Consider the following 14,751-nt stretch of genomic DNA (forward strand, 5'->3'; position numbering starts at 1 on the left):
GTGTGTATATTTACTTATTTGTTTTTTGTTAATTTTTTTCAAAATAAAATTTTATTAGCTATTTTTTTTATTGTTAAATATTGAAAAATAACTTAATATTGAGTTTGAAAAAAAACTAAAACACATATTACAACAGCATAGGAATAAGACCAGTACACTTATTATATATATAAGCCACCACATTGTATATGTTGCTGCAATAGAAAAAAAAAACATTTATATTTTCTAGTTCACATTCATACATATATATGTACATAAAAAGGATGATTTACCGTGCCTTTATAAATGATTAAGTTATTTTACCTGGAGTATAATGAATTACATATTGTGATAGCCCTTTTTTTATTGGTTCTGAAAAAGTAAAATATATATATATATATATATTAATAACAATGCAAATATTTATTTATATAATTGGCTAAAATAAATATTTCTTATTATACCATCACAAGGGGGTGAAACTTCTACTGTTTGTTTTCCCCATGATAGCATAGATGGATTTTGTTGATTTTTTTGTGTCCATCCATTATTGCATTCACAAATAATCCTATTCAATTTTGTAATAAAAATACATTTACCATTTAAACATGGATTTGTTTCTTGGAATGAACATGGATTATTTTCTATTTCACAATTTGAACCTTGAAAGAAATCACCACATTCACATTTATAATAAGGTTTGTTTGGCATTGGTATGCATGTTCCTTATGATGTTATAAAAAAAAAAAAATTATTATATATAAATAAACATATATATATATATATATATATAAGAATATATTTAAAAAATTCATAATTTGATCCAACCGTGTTTACATAATGCAACAGAGCACGATTCAGTTGTGTTGTTTATATTACAATCTTGTTCGCAAACATTCCATGCCTCTTTACAATGTATTCCTTTCTCATTTTCATTACATAAGCATAGTTGTTTATCATTATTTAAAACATAACAATCATTTTTACACTCATGATTCTCACAGTTTATACATAATATTGTTGCAATTTTATTGTAAAAATATACGAGCAATATTATTATTATATTGAATTTTGAATATATGATCATATCGCACGTGTAAAAAAATTAAAAATAACAAATTTGAAGAAATTGGTGAAATAAAAAAATACTATTATTCAATCTTTTGATGTAATAAATTTATATAAATCTAGAAAATAACTTAAACATATTTTTTCATTATATAAATTTTGGAAAAATATATGATCACTTTTATTTTTCTCTTTTTTTAGTCTCGGTTAATTTATTAATTATACATATACTCTTTGTTTTTTTATGACGTGTTCATAATTTTTTTTTCAATTTTTCCTGTTTAGGTTTATTTTGTCATTTCACTTTTTTTTCATGTTTATAATTTATCAATGGTGATTTACTAGGTTATTAATTTGCAGTTATGGATGTGTAAAGATATATAAAGATTAGCAGCACTAGACACTTTTTTACACATATCATAGTTTTTCTTAAAATATACATATTATTATATTTTCTTCCTAAATGTATCATGTGAGCATATTATTATGCATACAAATTAATTTATAATTAATTTATAATTTATATATAATTTAAGATTAAGGTAAAATATAAGCTATCCGAGTTATATTTTATTGGCATTTATCTCCTTTCACATTTTAATCATATGCATGTGCATTATATATAGTGATTGTGTAATATAATTTACCTTATTTATTCATAATTTTATTACAATTAATATGAACAAATAAATAATACATTAACAACTATTTTATTATATTTCTTAGCAAATGTAAGCATTATATATATACAACTATATCTATTAAATATCACTAATTTGTAATTAGCTACTAATGTAGTACTTTTTGTGCTTTGTTGTGTATGTATCAATATTTATATATAAAAATGTATTAAAAAAATATGTTAAACATGTTGTGAAGGAAGTAAACATGAAATAATTTGTTAAATCATGCACACATATTTATGTAGTTGCATTATACATGCTCACAAAAATGGTGCCCAAAACAACTCATAGACATATGCAAGATAACATATCAAAGAGGCACCAGTTTAAGGCTAAAAAAATAAATAGTAGTATATAAGAAAAATGACAACAATTGTAATAATATGTTATTAACGAATTTTACACTATTTTATTTATAAACATCCACATGCATGCTATATAAAGCAATATATTAAAAAGATGGAAATAAAATGTGCAGGAAAAATATAATTAGCAATATATGTGCAAATTTATGTACCTGCAATATAAATACCGCACGTTATTCACACACACATATATGAATACACATAGTATAGGATATCACCTTCACAACTCGGGTCATCATTTCACATTTATTATTATGTGAATAAAAATAATAATACACTAATTAAAACATGTAATAAAAGGGAAACACATAGCCTGTTTTCGCATTGACAATAGTAATAATTTTACATATATGGAATAAATCTTTAAAACTAAAATATTATAAATGAGTGTATATATATATTATATATATATATATGATCAGGCAAATAGGATAATATGAAATATTAATGTGGTTTTTATTGAGAAGTCAAACATAGTAACATGAGTTTTCTATGAATATATATATATATATATATAGCATAGTTGTAAAATTATAAAATTTTATAAAAAATACTAATATTTGTGCGATCGAAGTTTTATAGCTGGTAGGGGACCGTCCGATTCAGGCCATGAAACCGATATTCCGTTTTGAAAAAGTATAGGCTTATATTGAGGCACAGATATAGTCATAATTGCTGAATTTCTGTAATGTTCAATATTAGCTTTCAATCCTTGTACCCTTCCCCATGTGACAGTGCATATTTTATTACTTTTAAATGCATTCAATTTATAATTATTAAAAAATTTAATAAATAGTTCAGCATAATGAGGATGTATAAAATTAATAAATGCATAACCAACATTACATTTGTTACGAAAATCAATTGGTAAATAAAAAAAATCATATAAACCTTTAAAATGCTCATTCATAACATCCATTAACATGTTTTGTGTATACTTATTTGGTATATTTCTTAACATAACTGTTGTAAGTGCGTTATTATTACTATCTAAATTATGAATATTTAATATTGTCCCAAGAGGTATAGATTCTTCACATTTATATATAGTATCATTTGCATTATTATCACGATTTTCTTTATTACAAATATAATTATCATAATGCACGGTATCCATATGATTATTCTGAACATGTGCATGTTCTATGCAACTTTTGTTTGATACTGAAGGAATAGATATAAAATTATTCAATCTGCGCACACGTTTTTCTCCGTTGTCATCACTATCACTTTTATTATCACTATTGTTGTCATTATTTTTGTTACTATAATTTTCTTTATGCCCAATTGTTTGATAACTACATTTTCTATGCTGATCATAAGGACTTAATAGAGCATCCTCTATTCTTTTATCATTATTAATAACACATTTATTATTAGAAATATTAATTTTTTTTATACAATCTATTAAATCATTATATTCATTTGTTATCGTTTCATTGTCTTTATCACTTTCATAATCAGAATAAATATGTATCATCGTAGATATTGTATTTAATTCAAAATCTTCTTCTTTTTTTTTTTTTAAAAATTTCATATTTTGTTCATTCAACAAGCCATACTTTAATATTTTTTTTTCATTATTACATTGGTCATAATTTGGGGTATTGTTTTGCTTAACATTTGTGGAACAATATTCAGGATAATTTTCTCCACTATTACATGTATCACCATCTTTAACATAATTATAGCATTCTTTTGAAAATCTACAATTATTTTCACTAGTAAATATTTTATTTAATTTATCCAGTTGGCTATTATTATTCCCCTTTTTATTATAAAGAACATATGGAGATATATATGTATTTTTTACATGCACTATTCTTTTGATGTTCACTCTTTTATTTATGTTTTCGTCTTCTAAGTTTATATTTTTCAAATTCATATTCATTTTTGTCCGTCTTTATTTATATTTACAACTTTTCTATTCCTATATTCATGCGTCAGAATTATTTTAAGTCTTATTTTCTCTTTATATGTATATATATATTTTTTGTGTGTAGTGATTAAATTTTTTATGTACTTGCATATTTTTATGTTTTTTTCTGACCGGCAAGGTAATTAAATGTAGCCAAATTATATCCCAGAATTATTAAAATAAAGTGTATAAAATGATTAAAAAATATATTAAAAATATAGCATTATTTTTATTTTTTTTGACATTAAAAATGCATAAAACATATATATTCTATATTTACCCTTTTAGAAGAAAAACCATGTATTCATGATTTTGCGTTATTAATGTTACACTATTAATGAGAGTAATGCAATAAAACAAAATAGAAAATATAGTTAAGTTGTATAATGAAAAATGCCATAGTATTGGAAAAAAAAACAACCAAATATGAATATAAGAATAAATTTTTTTTTATGAATTAAATGTTTTTTTATTTGTTATGTATAATAGTTACAACAATAAAACTAAAGTCAATATTAAAACTGCTCTTCAAAAAGGCACATGAATATGCATAACAAATATATGCATGTGTACACACGATCATATGGATATATATAGAAAGAGGTACTTATTAAAATAACAAATATACCAAAAAAAAAAAAATGAATAAAAACAAAAGGAATATGGGGAATACACCATTTTTGTATTGTATAATCTTCACAATTTTTCTAAAAATATTTTTAATAATAAAATTTTAATAAATTTATACGAAATATATATATACATATATTTTCTATAGTATGGTGTTATAGCATATGTGATTAAAAAATTGACGAAAATATGCCCAGTTTAAATTTGTAATGTTTATAAAAAAAATTATAAATGAAAATTTTCCATATATTCAACACCTTTTCCTCTCTTTATGTCGATATTTTCATTACAAGTAGGATAACAAGAAAAACATCAAAACGATGATAAAATTAAATGTTTTATGCCAATATAACATTTTTTTTATAATTTATAAAAATTACTAAACATTAATTAATACTGATATACATACAAGGAACCATATATACACATATAATGTCCATGTGTGAATAAAAATATTATTTTTATAAAAAGGAGATTATCCTTTCAAAATATTATAATTAAAGCTTGCTTAAAAAGTAAAAATAAAAAACGCTTCTTAATTTACAATTGATAAATTATAATTGGCAAAATCCCAATTTATTTTGGAAAACCATTCTGAAAAAAATAAAAAAAAATAAAAAAATATATAGTGCAAATAAAAATGGAAAAATGCCACACTTTTGTTCGAATTTTATTAAAACCCCATATGTCTAAGGTAATAGCCTATGAAACCTTGTAAAAATTAAAATATATTTCCACTTTTTTTAGTTTCCTTTTTATACCTTTTATATAATCATTTCTAGAGTTTTTATAATCCACATAATATGCATGTTCCCATACGTCTTCAAAATGGAAAGAAAAAAAGTCAGCATATATATAAATATATTTGACAATTTTATAATTTTTATATATAATTATATATACATTTTATTATATCCTTGTTTTATTTTCTCTTTTCCCTTACCTAATGTTAGTATTGGATTGCCAATTCGATGCTTAATTGGGCATTCGGCATCATGCCCTTGATAAATTTTTAATTTATGTTCTTTAATTACTAACCAAATCCAACCACTTCCAAAATGACCTATAATAAAAGAAAATATGTCACAGCAATAATAACATAACTTAGGTATTTATTATATGAAACACGATAAAAAATGTAAAAATAAAAGACTATGGAAATATATATGTCTCTTATTGGGTATAATTACTTGATGCCTCCTTTGTGAACTGTTCTTTAAAATTTTCAAAAGAAACAAAGGATTCTTCAATTTTTTTTTTTATTTCTCCATATGGTTTTCCCTCTCCATTGTTTTTTAGCCCCAACCAAAAAAAGTTATGATTAAATATCTGAGCTATTAATAAAAATAAGTATATTCCGAAATGTAAATTAATACATAAAAAATATTGCATGCTCATAATTAATAAGGATAGTATATATCTATCCATAAAAAAATAGCAAATTTTTTTATTTACACTTTATTATGTTCAATTAATCATTCATATATATTTATGTGCAAATATGAAATAGTACCTGTGTTATTATAAATTGGCCCATCGTATTTTTGCATTATTTCTATAACAGTGAAAGAGGAATAAAGATAGAACTAATATATGCATATATTTTGTAAATGTGTGTGAAAATTTAATAATGTTCGTTTTATACCCTCTAAAGACATGTTCTTTAACTCAGGATGTTTTGCTGCAAAATCTTTGAATGAAAAAATTATAAAAAATGGAAAATGAAAATAAAAACTTGAATTATGGAAAAGGAAATATTAGTAAAATTTAATGTTTTTTTATTTTGTACCATTTAAATTTTTTATATACGCAGCATGGTGTTTAGTGTAATGATACTTAATTGACTCCTCACTCAAAAATGGTTTCATTTCTTGAGGATTCTATAAATAAAAAAAAAAATAACAACATATGTATACATAATTAGTTTATAATTTTGCCTAGCACATTTATATAATAAAGCGAAATAAAAAAAAGTGTTATAAATTACACGCACTATTCATATTTAAATATATGTGTTGGTTATTAGCGCTATTATTGAACTTTGTTATGCTCATTTATTTAGTATTTTTTTTTTTATCATACAAATGGAAGTTTCATTAAGGAAAAGGGTTTTGCATTCCACATAGGTGTTATTCCCCATGTTTCATACAAACTATCATTTATCTTGGTTAATTTTGTATTAATAGATCTAGACTTTGATAATGAAATTCCTTTGAAAGTTAAATAATTTAATTTGATAGAACTTTTTAAATTGGAAACCTCTACAAATATACATAAATTTGTAATGTTTATTTAAATATACACATATGTTCATTATTAGGCAATGAAAATGTTAAAGACAGCATGATTAATTAACATTGTCTCGATTTTGTAACAATCTATACAAGTATGATAAACACATATATATATTTTTTTTAATTTTTTGCAATGTTAAGATAACCTTTTATACATTCCCGTTTTCCTATGCATGCAACACAAAAGAGGATCAAAAAAAATGTAAAAAAAGGCATTTTTATTTTTGGTAAAATATGTTATGTCTATATAGAAAAGAACAAAATTCTTCTACAAATAAAAAATAAAATTTTCATAACATAAATTTTAACGCTTTATTATTAGACTTGAAAAAACTAATGTCATAAAAAATGGGAATTTAAAAAAAATTCCATAACGAACAGATTTTTTTTTTTATCTTCGATTCAATGTGATTAATTATTTTTATATATTTTTCTAAAATTTAGCTAATACACACATGGATATAAACTTTTATTTTTTATATATAAAATAAAGGGCCTTAAAAAATATTATGTTTTATGATATTATATCTTTAAAGGAAGCACATTTCTAAAATAATAAATAATTTGTAAGTTTTGTTATATATGATATAATTTTATATTTCTAATATCGAAAAAAGCGAAAATATATACTTCGAACAATTGTTTTTTTTCATTTTTTTTTATTTAAATTATTTATTTTGTCAATATATTTATAGCTTATACAAAAAAATACAATATTATGTACATACGTACTATAATATATTTTCCTACATAATATTTTCTCTAAAGCTACAAAATTATAAAATAAGAAATTTTTTTTTTAATTATTCACAAAAATAACAATTTATTTTTTTATTTTCGTTATATATCATACTGGCATTATAGTGAAGTTAACGACAAAACTAAAATTTTAAATCTATAAAATAATATTGGCAAAAAATACATTATACACGTATATGTATATATATATATATAATTACAGCGAATTAAAAAACTGTATCATTATAAAATCCTATTCAGTTCTTCATCATTCAAATATAGTAGCACAATCATAAAATATTTTTTTTTAATTTCATTGTATGATATATTAAAAATTATTTGTAATTTATAGGGATATAAAATTAAAATAACTCTATGCTTATTTCATTTTTTACGAATTCAAAAATTGTTCTATATACCAAAAAAAAAGCAACACAATTATTTGAAGATTTTATTTTTATTGTTAAAAAAAATAACAAAACAAAAATAAATAAATAAATAAATAGTAACAAAATAATAACAGACAATTTTGCAAATGCATATGGACGATATTATTATAACATTAAATTACGATTTTTTATAAAAACAAAGTTTTCAGTTTAAATGATTCCCTCAAAAGTATATATCAATTAAGTCTATACATATACATAATTATATAGAGAGCACAAAAAGCAGCAAGCTAAAATAAAAGAAATTGTATTACCTGAACTGTTCATACGATTTTGTAAAATAAAACGAAAAAATTATTAATTATTTGGTTATTTAAAAAATATATATTAAAATTGGTAACGAATTATGGGTTTATATGAGTATGAAAGATTTACATCAAAAAGTGAGAAATTATAAAAAGAGTAAAAATAAAAATAAAAATATTTTGAAAATAAGTTGTTACGAAAAACTTGGCTAATTCAATTTTTATTCATTTTTTTATTTTACCTGAAAAAATGCATTACGATCCATTGGTAGCTCTATCTACATTATCACCAATTGAAAAATTGTTTGATGAAAATTCCCAAAAAAAATCAAGATGGGGAAATAATGCAAATAATTCTTTAGAAAATAAAATTATTCCAAGTAGATGGGGGGATGAAAATTATAAACCATATTTGCCATTACCATTTGTAGATTACCCCCCTGGTTTAACACCTTCGCAATTAGATCAATTTTTAAGAGAACAAAGATATGATGAATTAACAAAAAAATTAAATAAAGGAGAGTTAGAATATGTCGACCCAGATATACGACCTCCATCACCTCCACCTATTTATGATAAAAATGGAAATAGAATAAATACAAGAGAAGCTAGAATTAAAAATAGTATGATTGAAGAACATCATAGATTAATTGAATATTTATTAAAACACGTTGAAGGTTTTGTAGCCCCTTCTAATTATAAACCTATTAAAAAAATTCGAAAAATCGAAATACCAATTGATAAATATCCAGAATATAATTTTATGGGATTAATAATTGGGCCAAGAGGTTGTAACCATAAAAGATTAGAAGCAGAAAGTGGAGCACAAATAAGTATAAGAGGTAAAGGTACACAAAAAGAAGGAAAAAGAACAGACCATCAAACAGATATTGAAGCTAATATGCCTAAACATGTTCATATATCAGCAGACACTGAGGAATGTGTTGAAAAAGCAGTAACTTTAATAACTCCATTGTTAGACCCTACACATCCATTACATGAAGAATTTAAAAAAAAAGGTTTGGAACAATTAGCATTAGTAAATGGAATAAATTTAAATCAATTAGAAACACAAAGATGTGCAATGTGTAATTCAACAACACATTTAACACATGAATGTCCAGAAAATATGAATATACAAAATTTTAAAAAGCCAGAAATAAAATGTAATTTATGTGGTGACCATGGTCATATAACACTTGATTGTAAATTAGCTAAACAAAATAATTTTATGAAAAATAATTTTGACTCATCTAATATACCTGCACCACCACCCGATGATGGAATGACTCCAACTGCATTTGATAGAAAAAATAATCATCCTTATATAAATAAACAAGATAAAACAAAAATAGATATTGAATATCAAAAAATGATGAGCGAATTAAACAAGGATAATACTACTACTGTTAATAATAATCAAAAAGGAAACGAACGAAACAAAAAACCCAGTGCAAATAATTATTCTGCAAATGATATTGTAAATACTATTACTGGTAATATGAATAATGCAAATATAAATGATAATTATCCATTTATTCCAAATCCTAATAATTTTTCAGATACAACAAATAGTAAACATAATAATACTAAAAATTATAACCATCCTATTATGCCACAAATGAACATAAAGAATATGAATAATCCCAATTTTATTCCACTAGGAAAAGGTAGTAATTCATTTAATGATGATTTAAAAAATGTTAGCCAACAAAATTATTATGATAATTATAACACAAAAACGGGTATAAATAATAATGATAATGAACAAAATTTTAATACAAATATGAGTTATCAAGGGATGAGCAATATACCGTTAAATCCTTCACTACCAATGTTACCAAATTTTTTTAATTTTTCTCCATTTATGAATAATGCTTTTCCTCAAAACGGAGCATTACCATACCCCAGTGCTCAGCAAATGGCTATGGATCCCATGTATATGCAGGCTTTTCCTGGTAAGCATCACATTTTTAATTATATCGCTTTTTACTTTTGTCATTTTTCCCGCCATTTCTTCATCGTTTTTTCCGTCGTTTTTCACTTTTGCCATTTTTTATTTCCATCGATATAGGATGGCCACAATTTCCTATGAACTATTCAGAAGATTTATTGGCACATGCCGCTGCCCCTGACACAAACCCACCACCTCTTCCATCAGAAAATGGAAATGCCCAAGAAGAAAAAAATGATATGTAGAAATTTTAATTATAAAAATGATGAATTATAAAAAAAAAATAATATAATAAAATTTAATAAATACAAATATATATATAATTATGTGAAAAAGAGGCAATGCTTATATATTCTCTGACAAAAATGCACACACCATAATACAATTAATCGCATGTGCTTCATGCTTCCGACATTTTAAAAACACATACATGATTTTTTTTTTGAAATTTAGTAATTTGTGAAGAATTTAACATCCTTCTTCCTTATTTAATGGTTTTGCTAACAAATTGACAATTTGATTGGAAAACTTTTTTTTTATGTCATTTACCATTTTTATGTTTTTATATATACTAGGAAATTTTGTATATAACCAGCAATACAAATCAATTATTTCATAATAAAATTCTAGTATTTTAATATATTCGTCAAAACCGACATTATTTTGAGTATCATTTTTTTCGCACGCTTGATGTTTTAGTTCAGCGTGTGCGTTATTATGTAAATCCATAAACATTGGATTAGTTAATTTTGAAAAAAAAGGAAATAAATTATTATTTATTTGAAAATTATCATTTTGTGCATCCTTCAAATCGGGACTCATAATATTTGGGCTATTATATGAAGCTGAATAAATAAAATTATTATTACAATTTATTTTTTCTTTCCCACAAGAATGTTTATCATCTTTATTGAAGTAGTAATTGTTTTTATAATCAGTTTTAACATAATTTGGTAAATTACAATTTTTATTATTCTGATTACTATCCATATATTTCAGCATCAAAAACATATCATTATTTATACATTCAAAAAAATCAACATATCCCAATATACTATGTGACATAATAAATGTTCTTAAAATATTTATCATAATTACATTATTTATATTGACAGGAGATATTGCATATATAAACAGTATATTTTTATCGATATTAATATTTTTTAAAAATTTGGCAATAAATATAATTTGATTATAATTCTTTGTTAAAAAAAAATAGGAATCATTTAATTTTAAATAATCAATCAATATTTGCAATATTTCGTATAGTTCAATTTTAGCTTTATATTCAAATTCTAATATTTTGCTCAGGTTTTCAATAGTGTCAAAGTTTGGAAAATATCCTGCCCGTAAAGTAGTACTAATATTTTTTTTTTTATTATCAATATTATTTTGGCTATCTGAATTTTCTCTATTGTTTATATCATCACCATATTTATCCATATTGTTTAATACATTATTTTCGATATTTTCATTTATTGTGTTAGAATTTATATTACCCAATAACTGATCACATGGTATATTACCAAGGTGTTGATCAATTAAATTATTTGAATCACTATCTTCATTCGTGTTGTGCAATTCATAATAATTTTCATCATTATTCCCAATTAATTTTTTGACATTTTTATTTTCAAAAATATTTTTTAAAATTTTAATATCTTCAAAATTTACACATGTAACAAAACCATCACTCGAATTTCCTGAATCATTTTCATCAAACCTTCCAGCTCTTCCTGCTATTTGTAATATTTCGGATACATTTAAATATCGAATAATATCACCATCATATTTTTTTAATGAATAAAATATAATTCTTCTTATTTTAATATTTAGTCCCATTCCAATAACATCAGTTGCTACTAAAACTGTTTCTTTTTTGTGATTTTCATGATTGGAATTTTCTGCACGATGGATTTCATTTTTTATATTTTGCTCATCATTATTTCTTTCCAATTTTATATTATCACAATCGTTTTTTATTTGTTTGCAATAATAATTAAATAATTCTATTTGTTTTTTTTTCGATTCAGGGGGTAAAGTTCCATAAATTACAAAAACACGTTTGTTAAGTTTTTCAAGTTTTTTTTTCAGTAGCATTATGTTATTTCGTGAAAAACTTATTATACAATCACCTGTTTTAACATCGCCTAATGGTTGTACATTTTCTTCTAATTTTAATTTGTTCAGTCGTTTAAATCGTTTTATTATGACTTGGTCATGTAAAATGTCTGATAATTCTTTGATTAAATTAACAATATGCTCACTACCACAAAGATATATTTCTTCACATTTTAAATTCATTAATACATTTGTCCATGCATAACCACGTATACTATTATTAATCATTTGTATTTCGTCAATTATTGCACAATCATATTTTTCATTTAATGGTGTCATTTCAATTGTGCACACAGTGTGTGTGTTGTTCGCTTTTTTAATTATTTCCTGACCTGTTAATAAATTTGTATTTTTTTTTAAATTTAATAATTTTTTATGTATTTCCCATGTTAATAATCTTAAAGGGGAACAGTATAACCCGTTTTTTGAATCAATAAATTTGTTGAAAGCTTCATGCGTTTTTCCACTATTTGTTGGACCAACATAAAGATATAATTTTCTATTCAAGTTATTTTTCTTTTTTCTAATTTCATTTATTTCGGTAAAATCGCATAATTTTTTAATATGCTCATAAAATATCCATTGTTTGTGGTAATTTCTTTTTATAAAGTTTTGAAAAATGTTTAAAAGTGTTTCATATGAATTTAAATAACATTTATCGTTTATTTGTGCAAATCCACTAATTTGTTGTTCTTCTATTTTCTGATTTAAAGAAAGATTAACATGAGCATTGTTACTAACCAGTTGTCCATTTTCTTCATTCACTTTTACATTACCAGTATCACCAATACAGCCATTACTACAACAATTTGTATCTATCTCTTTTGTAATTAACTCTCTTAATTTCGTTAAATTATTTTTATCATTTTTAATTGTATCCAAAAAATGGTTTTTCACATCCTTATCTTGTAGAAAGAATATGGGAATATTATAACGATGAATAACATTTCGAACTAATTCCTTTTCATTTATAATTTTAATCAAAATATTTCTTATTTTTAATATTTCGTGTTCATTTAGCATTACATAATGTTGCGCTTTTCTATATTCTTCATTTATTTTTTCAAAATATATACTACTATTACTTATATTTCTTTGGCATTGTTGTAAAATTAAGAAATTTACATTATTTTGGTAATACTCTTTCTTTATTTCTTTTATATAAAGATTTAAAAAGCATTTTCGAATATCTTTTATCATTTTTTAATACGTTTTGATACATAATTAATGGGAATGAAGACGGGATATCATCTGAAAAAAAAACATTATATCAGTTTGTCATTTCATTTCTTCTTTCTTTATAATTTCTTAAATGGGATGGCTAAATTTTTTATAATTAGGCGCAAAATTGTTAAAAATTGAAACTATTAAAGGTTCTTCATTTTATAGGTAATATAGTTAACTTTATCTTATTTTTTATACCATCATGATTTTCCCAGTGTTCACACTATGTGATATATAAGTAAGAATATGAATATTATGCAATTTGGCTTATTATATTCATTATTCTATGAAAATTAATTTTATTTTTTCAACATTTTTTCTACTATTTATCATTATTTTGGGAATTATTTATATATTTTTTACCCTCACCATTTTATATACGAATATTTGTTTTGTGCCTAATAATTATAACAATTTTAACCCCGTGAAAAGGTCCCCACATGGATATTATATATATACGTGCAACATATTATAATTAAAACCAAGAGTGCTTAAAGCCTATTTTATGAATTTTTTTAAATTGTAAATATTTACAATGAAGAATATTTTTCACAAGTTTAATGGATAAACGAAAAATGAGATCTTATCGATTACATGGATAGGAATATATATATAGATAGCTATATTACAAATTTTCCCAAAAAAAAAGTTATTTATATATTCCTATTTATCTGAACGTACAGAAATTTAAATGGACACATGCCCATCACATAATTATTTTCGTTTTTTTTTATTAACGTTTAATAAGTATTTTCCAAAATGCGTTTTTTTTTTTCAAAAGTTTACTATAAGAATACAAAAAAATTTACATATAAAACTGTGCACACATAATACTACTATGTATATATGGCGTTGTATCATGATATATTAAATTGTTAAAACAGTAGGCATGGAATAAATACATTAAATGAAATTAAAATTGAATATATTGAATTAATTAAAACAATAATAAATAGATGATCAATCAACAATGACAAATTAAAAAAATTAAAGGCAATAAATACTAGCATAAAAGAAATACCAAATATGATACTAATATATATGCCACATTTTCAACAAGCTATTTCAGCTAGCTAAAATGGA

At 23.1% G+C, this 14,751-nt stretch overlaps 5 protein-coding genes across 5 annotated transcripts; 1 reads left to right on the top strand and 4 right to left on the bottom strand.

The window, feature by feature from the left end:
• Positions 1–54: 54 nt before the first annotated feature.
• On the bottom strand, positions 55–1,066 carry PBANKA_1122200 (EGF-like membrane protein, putative; the record flags this gene model as incomplete). Its single annotated transcript, XM_034565765.1, has 4 exons — positions 55–194; positions 304–351; positions 444–704; positions 808–1,066. 4 exons carry the CDS (start codon positions 1,064–1,066, stop codon positions 55–57), a joined length of 708 nt encoding a protein of 235 aa, XP_034422429.1.
• Positions 1,067–2,648: 1,582 nt separating this feature from the next.
• Positions 2,649–3,986, bottom strand: PBANKA_1122300 (MEI2-like RNA-binding protein, putative; the record flags this gene model as incomplete). The annotated part of the gene is made up of 1 exon (XM_034565766.1): positions 2,649–3,986. The coding sequence occupies one exon, from the start codon at positions 3,984–3,986 to the stop codon at positions 2,649–2,651; it is 1,338 nt and encodes a 445-aa protein (XP_034422430.1).
• A 1,192-nt stretch (positions 3,987–5,178) lies between these two features.
• PBANKA_1122400 (superoxide dismutase [Fe], putative) lies at positions 5,179–7,153 on the bottom strand (the record flags this gene model as incomplete). Its single annotated transcript, XM_034565767.1, has 9 exons — positions 5,179–5,237; positions 5,405–5,464; positions 5,587–5,706; positions 5,834–5,977; positions 6,157–6,198; positions 6,289–6,333; positions 6,433–6,523; positions 6,726–6,904; positions 7,084–7,153. The coding sequence occupies 9 exons, from the start codon at positions 7,151–7,153 to the stop codon at positions 5,179–5,181; spliced, it is 810 nt and encodes a 269-aa protein (XP_034422431.1).
• Positions 7,154–8,619: 1,466 nt separating this feature from the next.
• PBANKA_1122500 (conserved Plasmodium protein, unknown function) lies at positions 8,620–10,568 on the top strand (the record flags this gene model as incomplete). Its single annotated transcript, XM_034565768.1, has 2 exons — positions 8,620–10,327; positions 10,444–10,568. The coding sequence occupies 2 exons, from the start codon at positions 8,620–8,622 to the stop codon at positions 10,566–10,568; spliced, it is 1,833 nt and encodes a 610-aa protein (XP_034422432.1).
• Positions 10,569–10,791: 223 nt separating this feature from the next.
• On the bottom strand, positions 10,792–13,644 carry PBANKA_1122600 (ATP-dependent RNA helicase SUV3, putative; the record flags this gene model as incomplete). The annotated part of the gene is made up of 1 exon (XM_034565769.1): positions 10,792–13,644. The coding sequence occupies one exon, from the start codon at positions 13,642–13,644 to the stop codon at positions 10,792–10,794; it is 2,853 nt and encodes a 950-aa protein (XP_034422433.1).
• Positions 13,645–14,751: the final 1,107 nt, after the last annotated feature.

This window comes from Plasmodium berghei (genome assembly GCF_900002375.2).
Source record: "Plasmodium berghei ANKA genome assembly, chromosome: 11".
Classification (NCBI taxonomy): domain Eukaryota; phylum Apicomplexa; class Aconoidasida; order Haemosporida; family Plasmodiidae; genus Plasmodium; species Plasmodium berghei.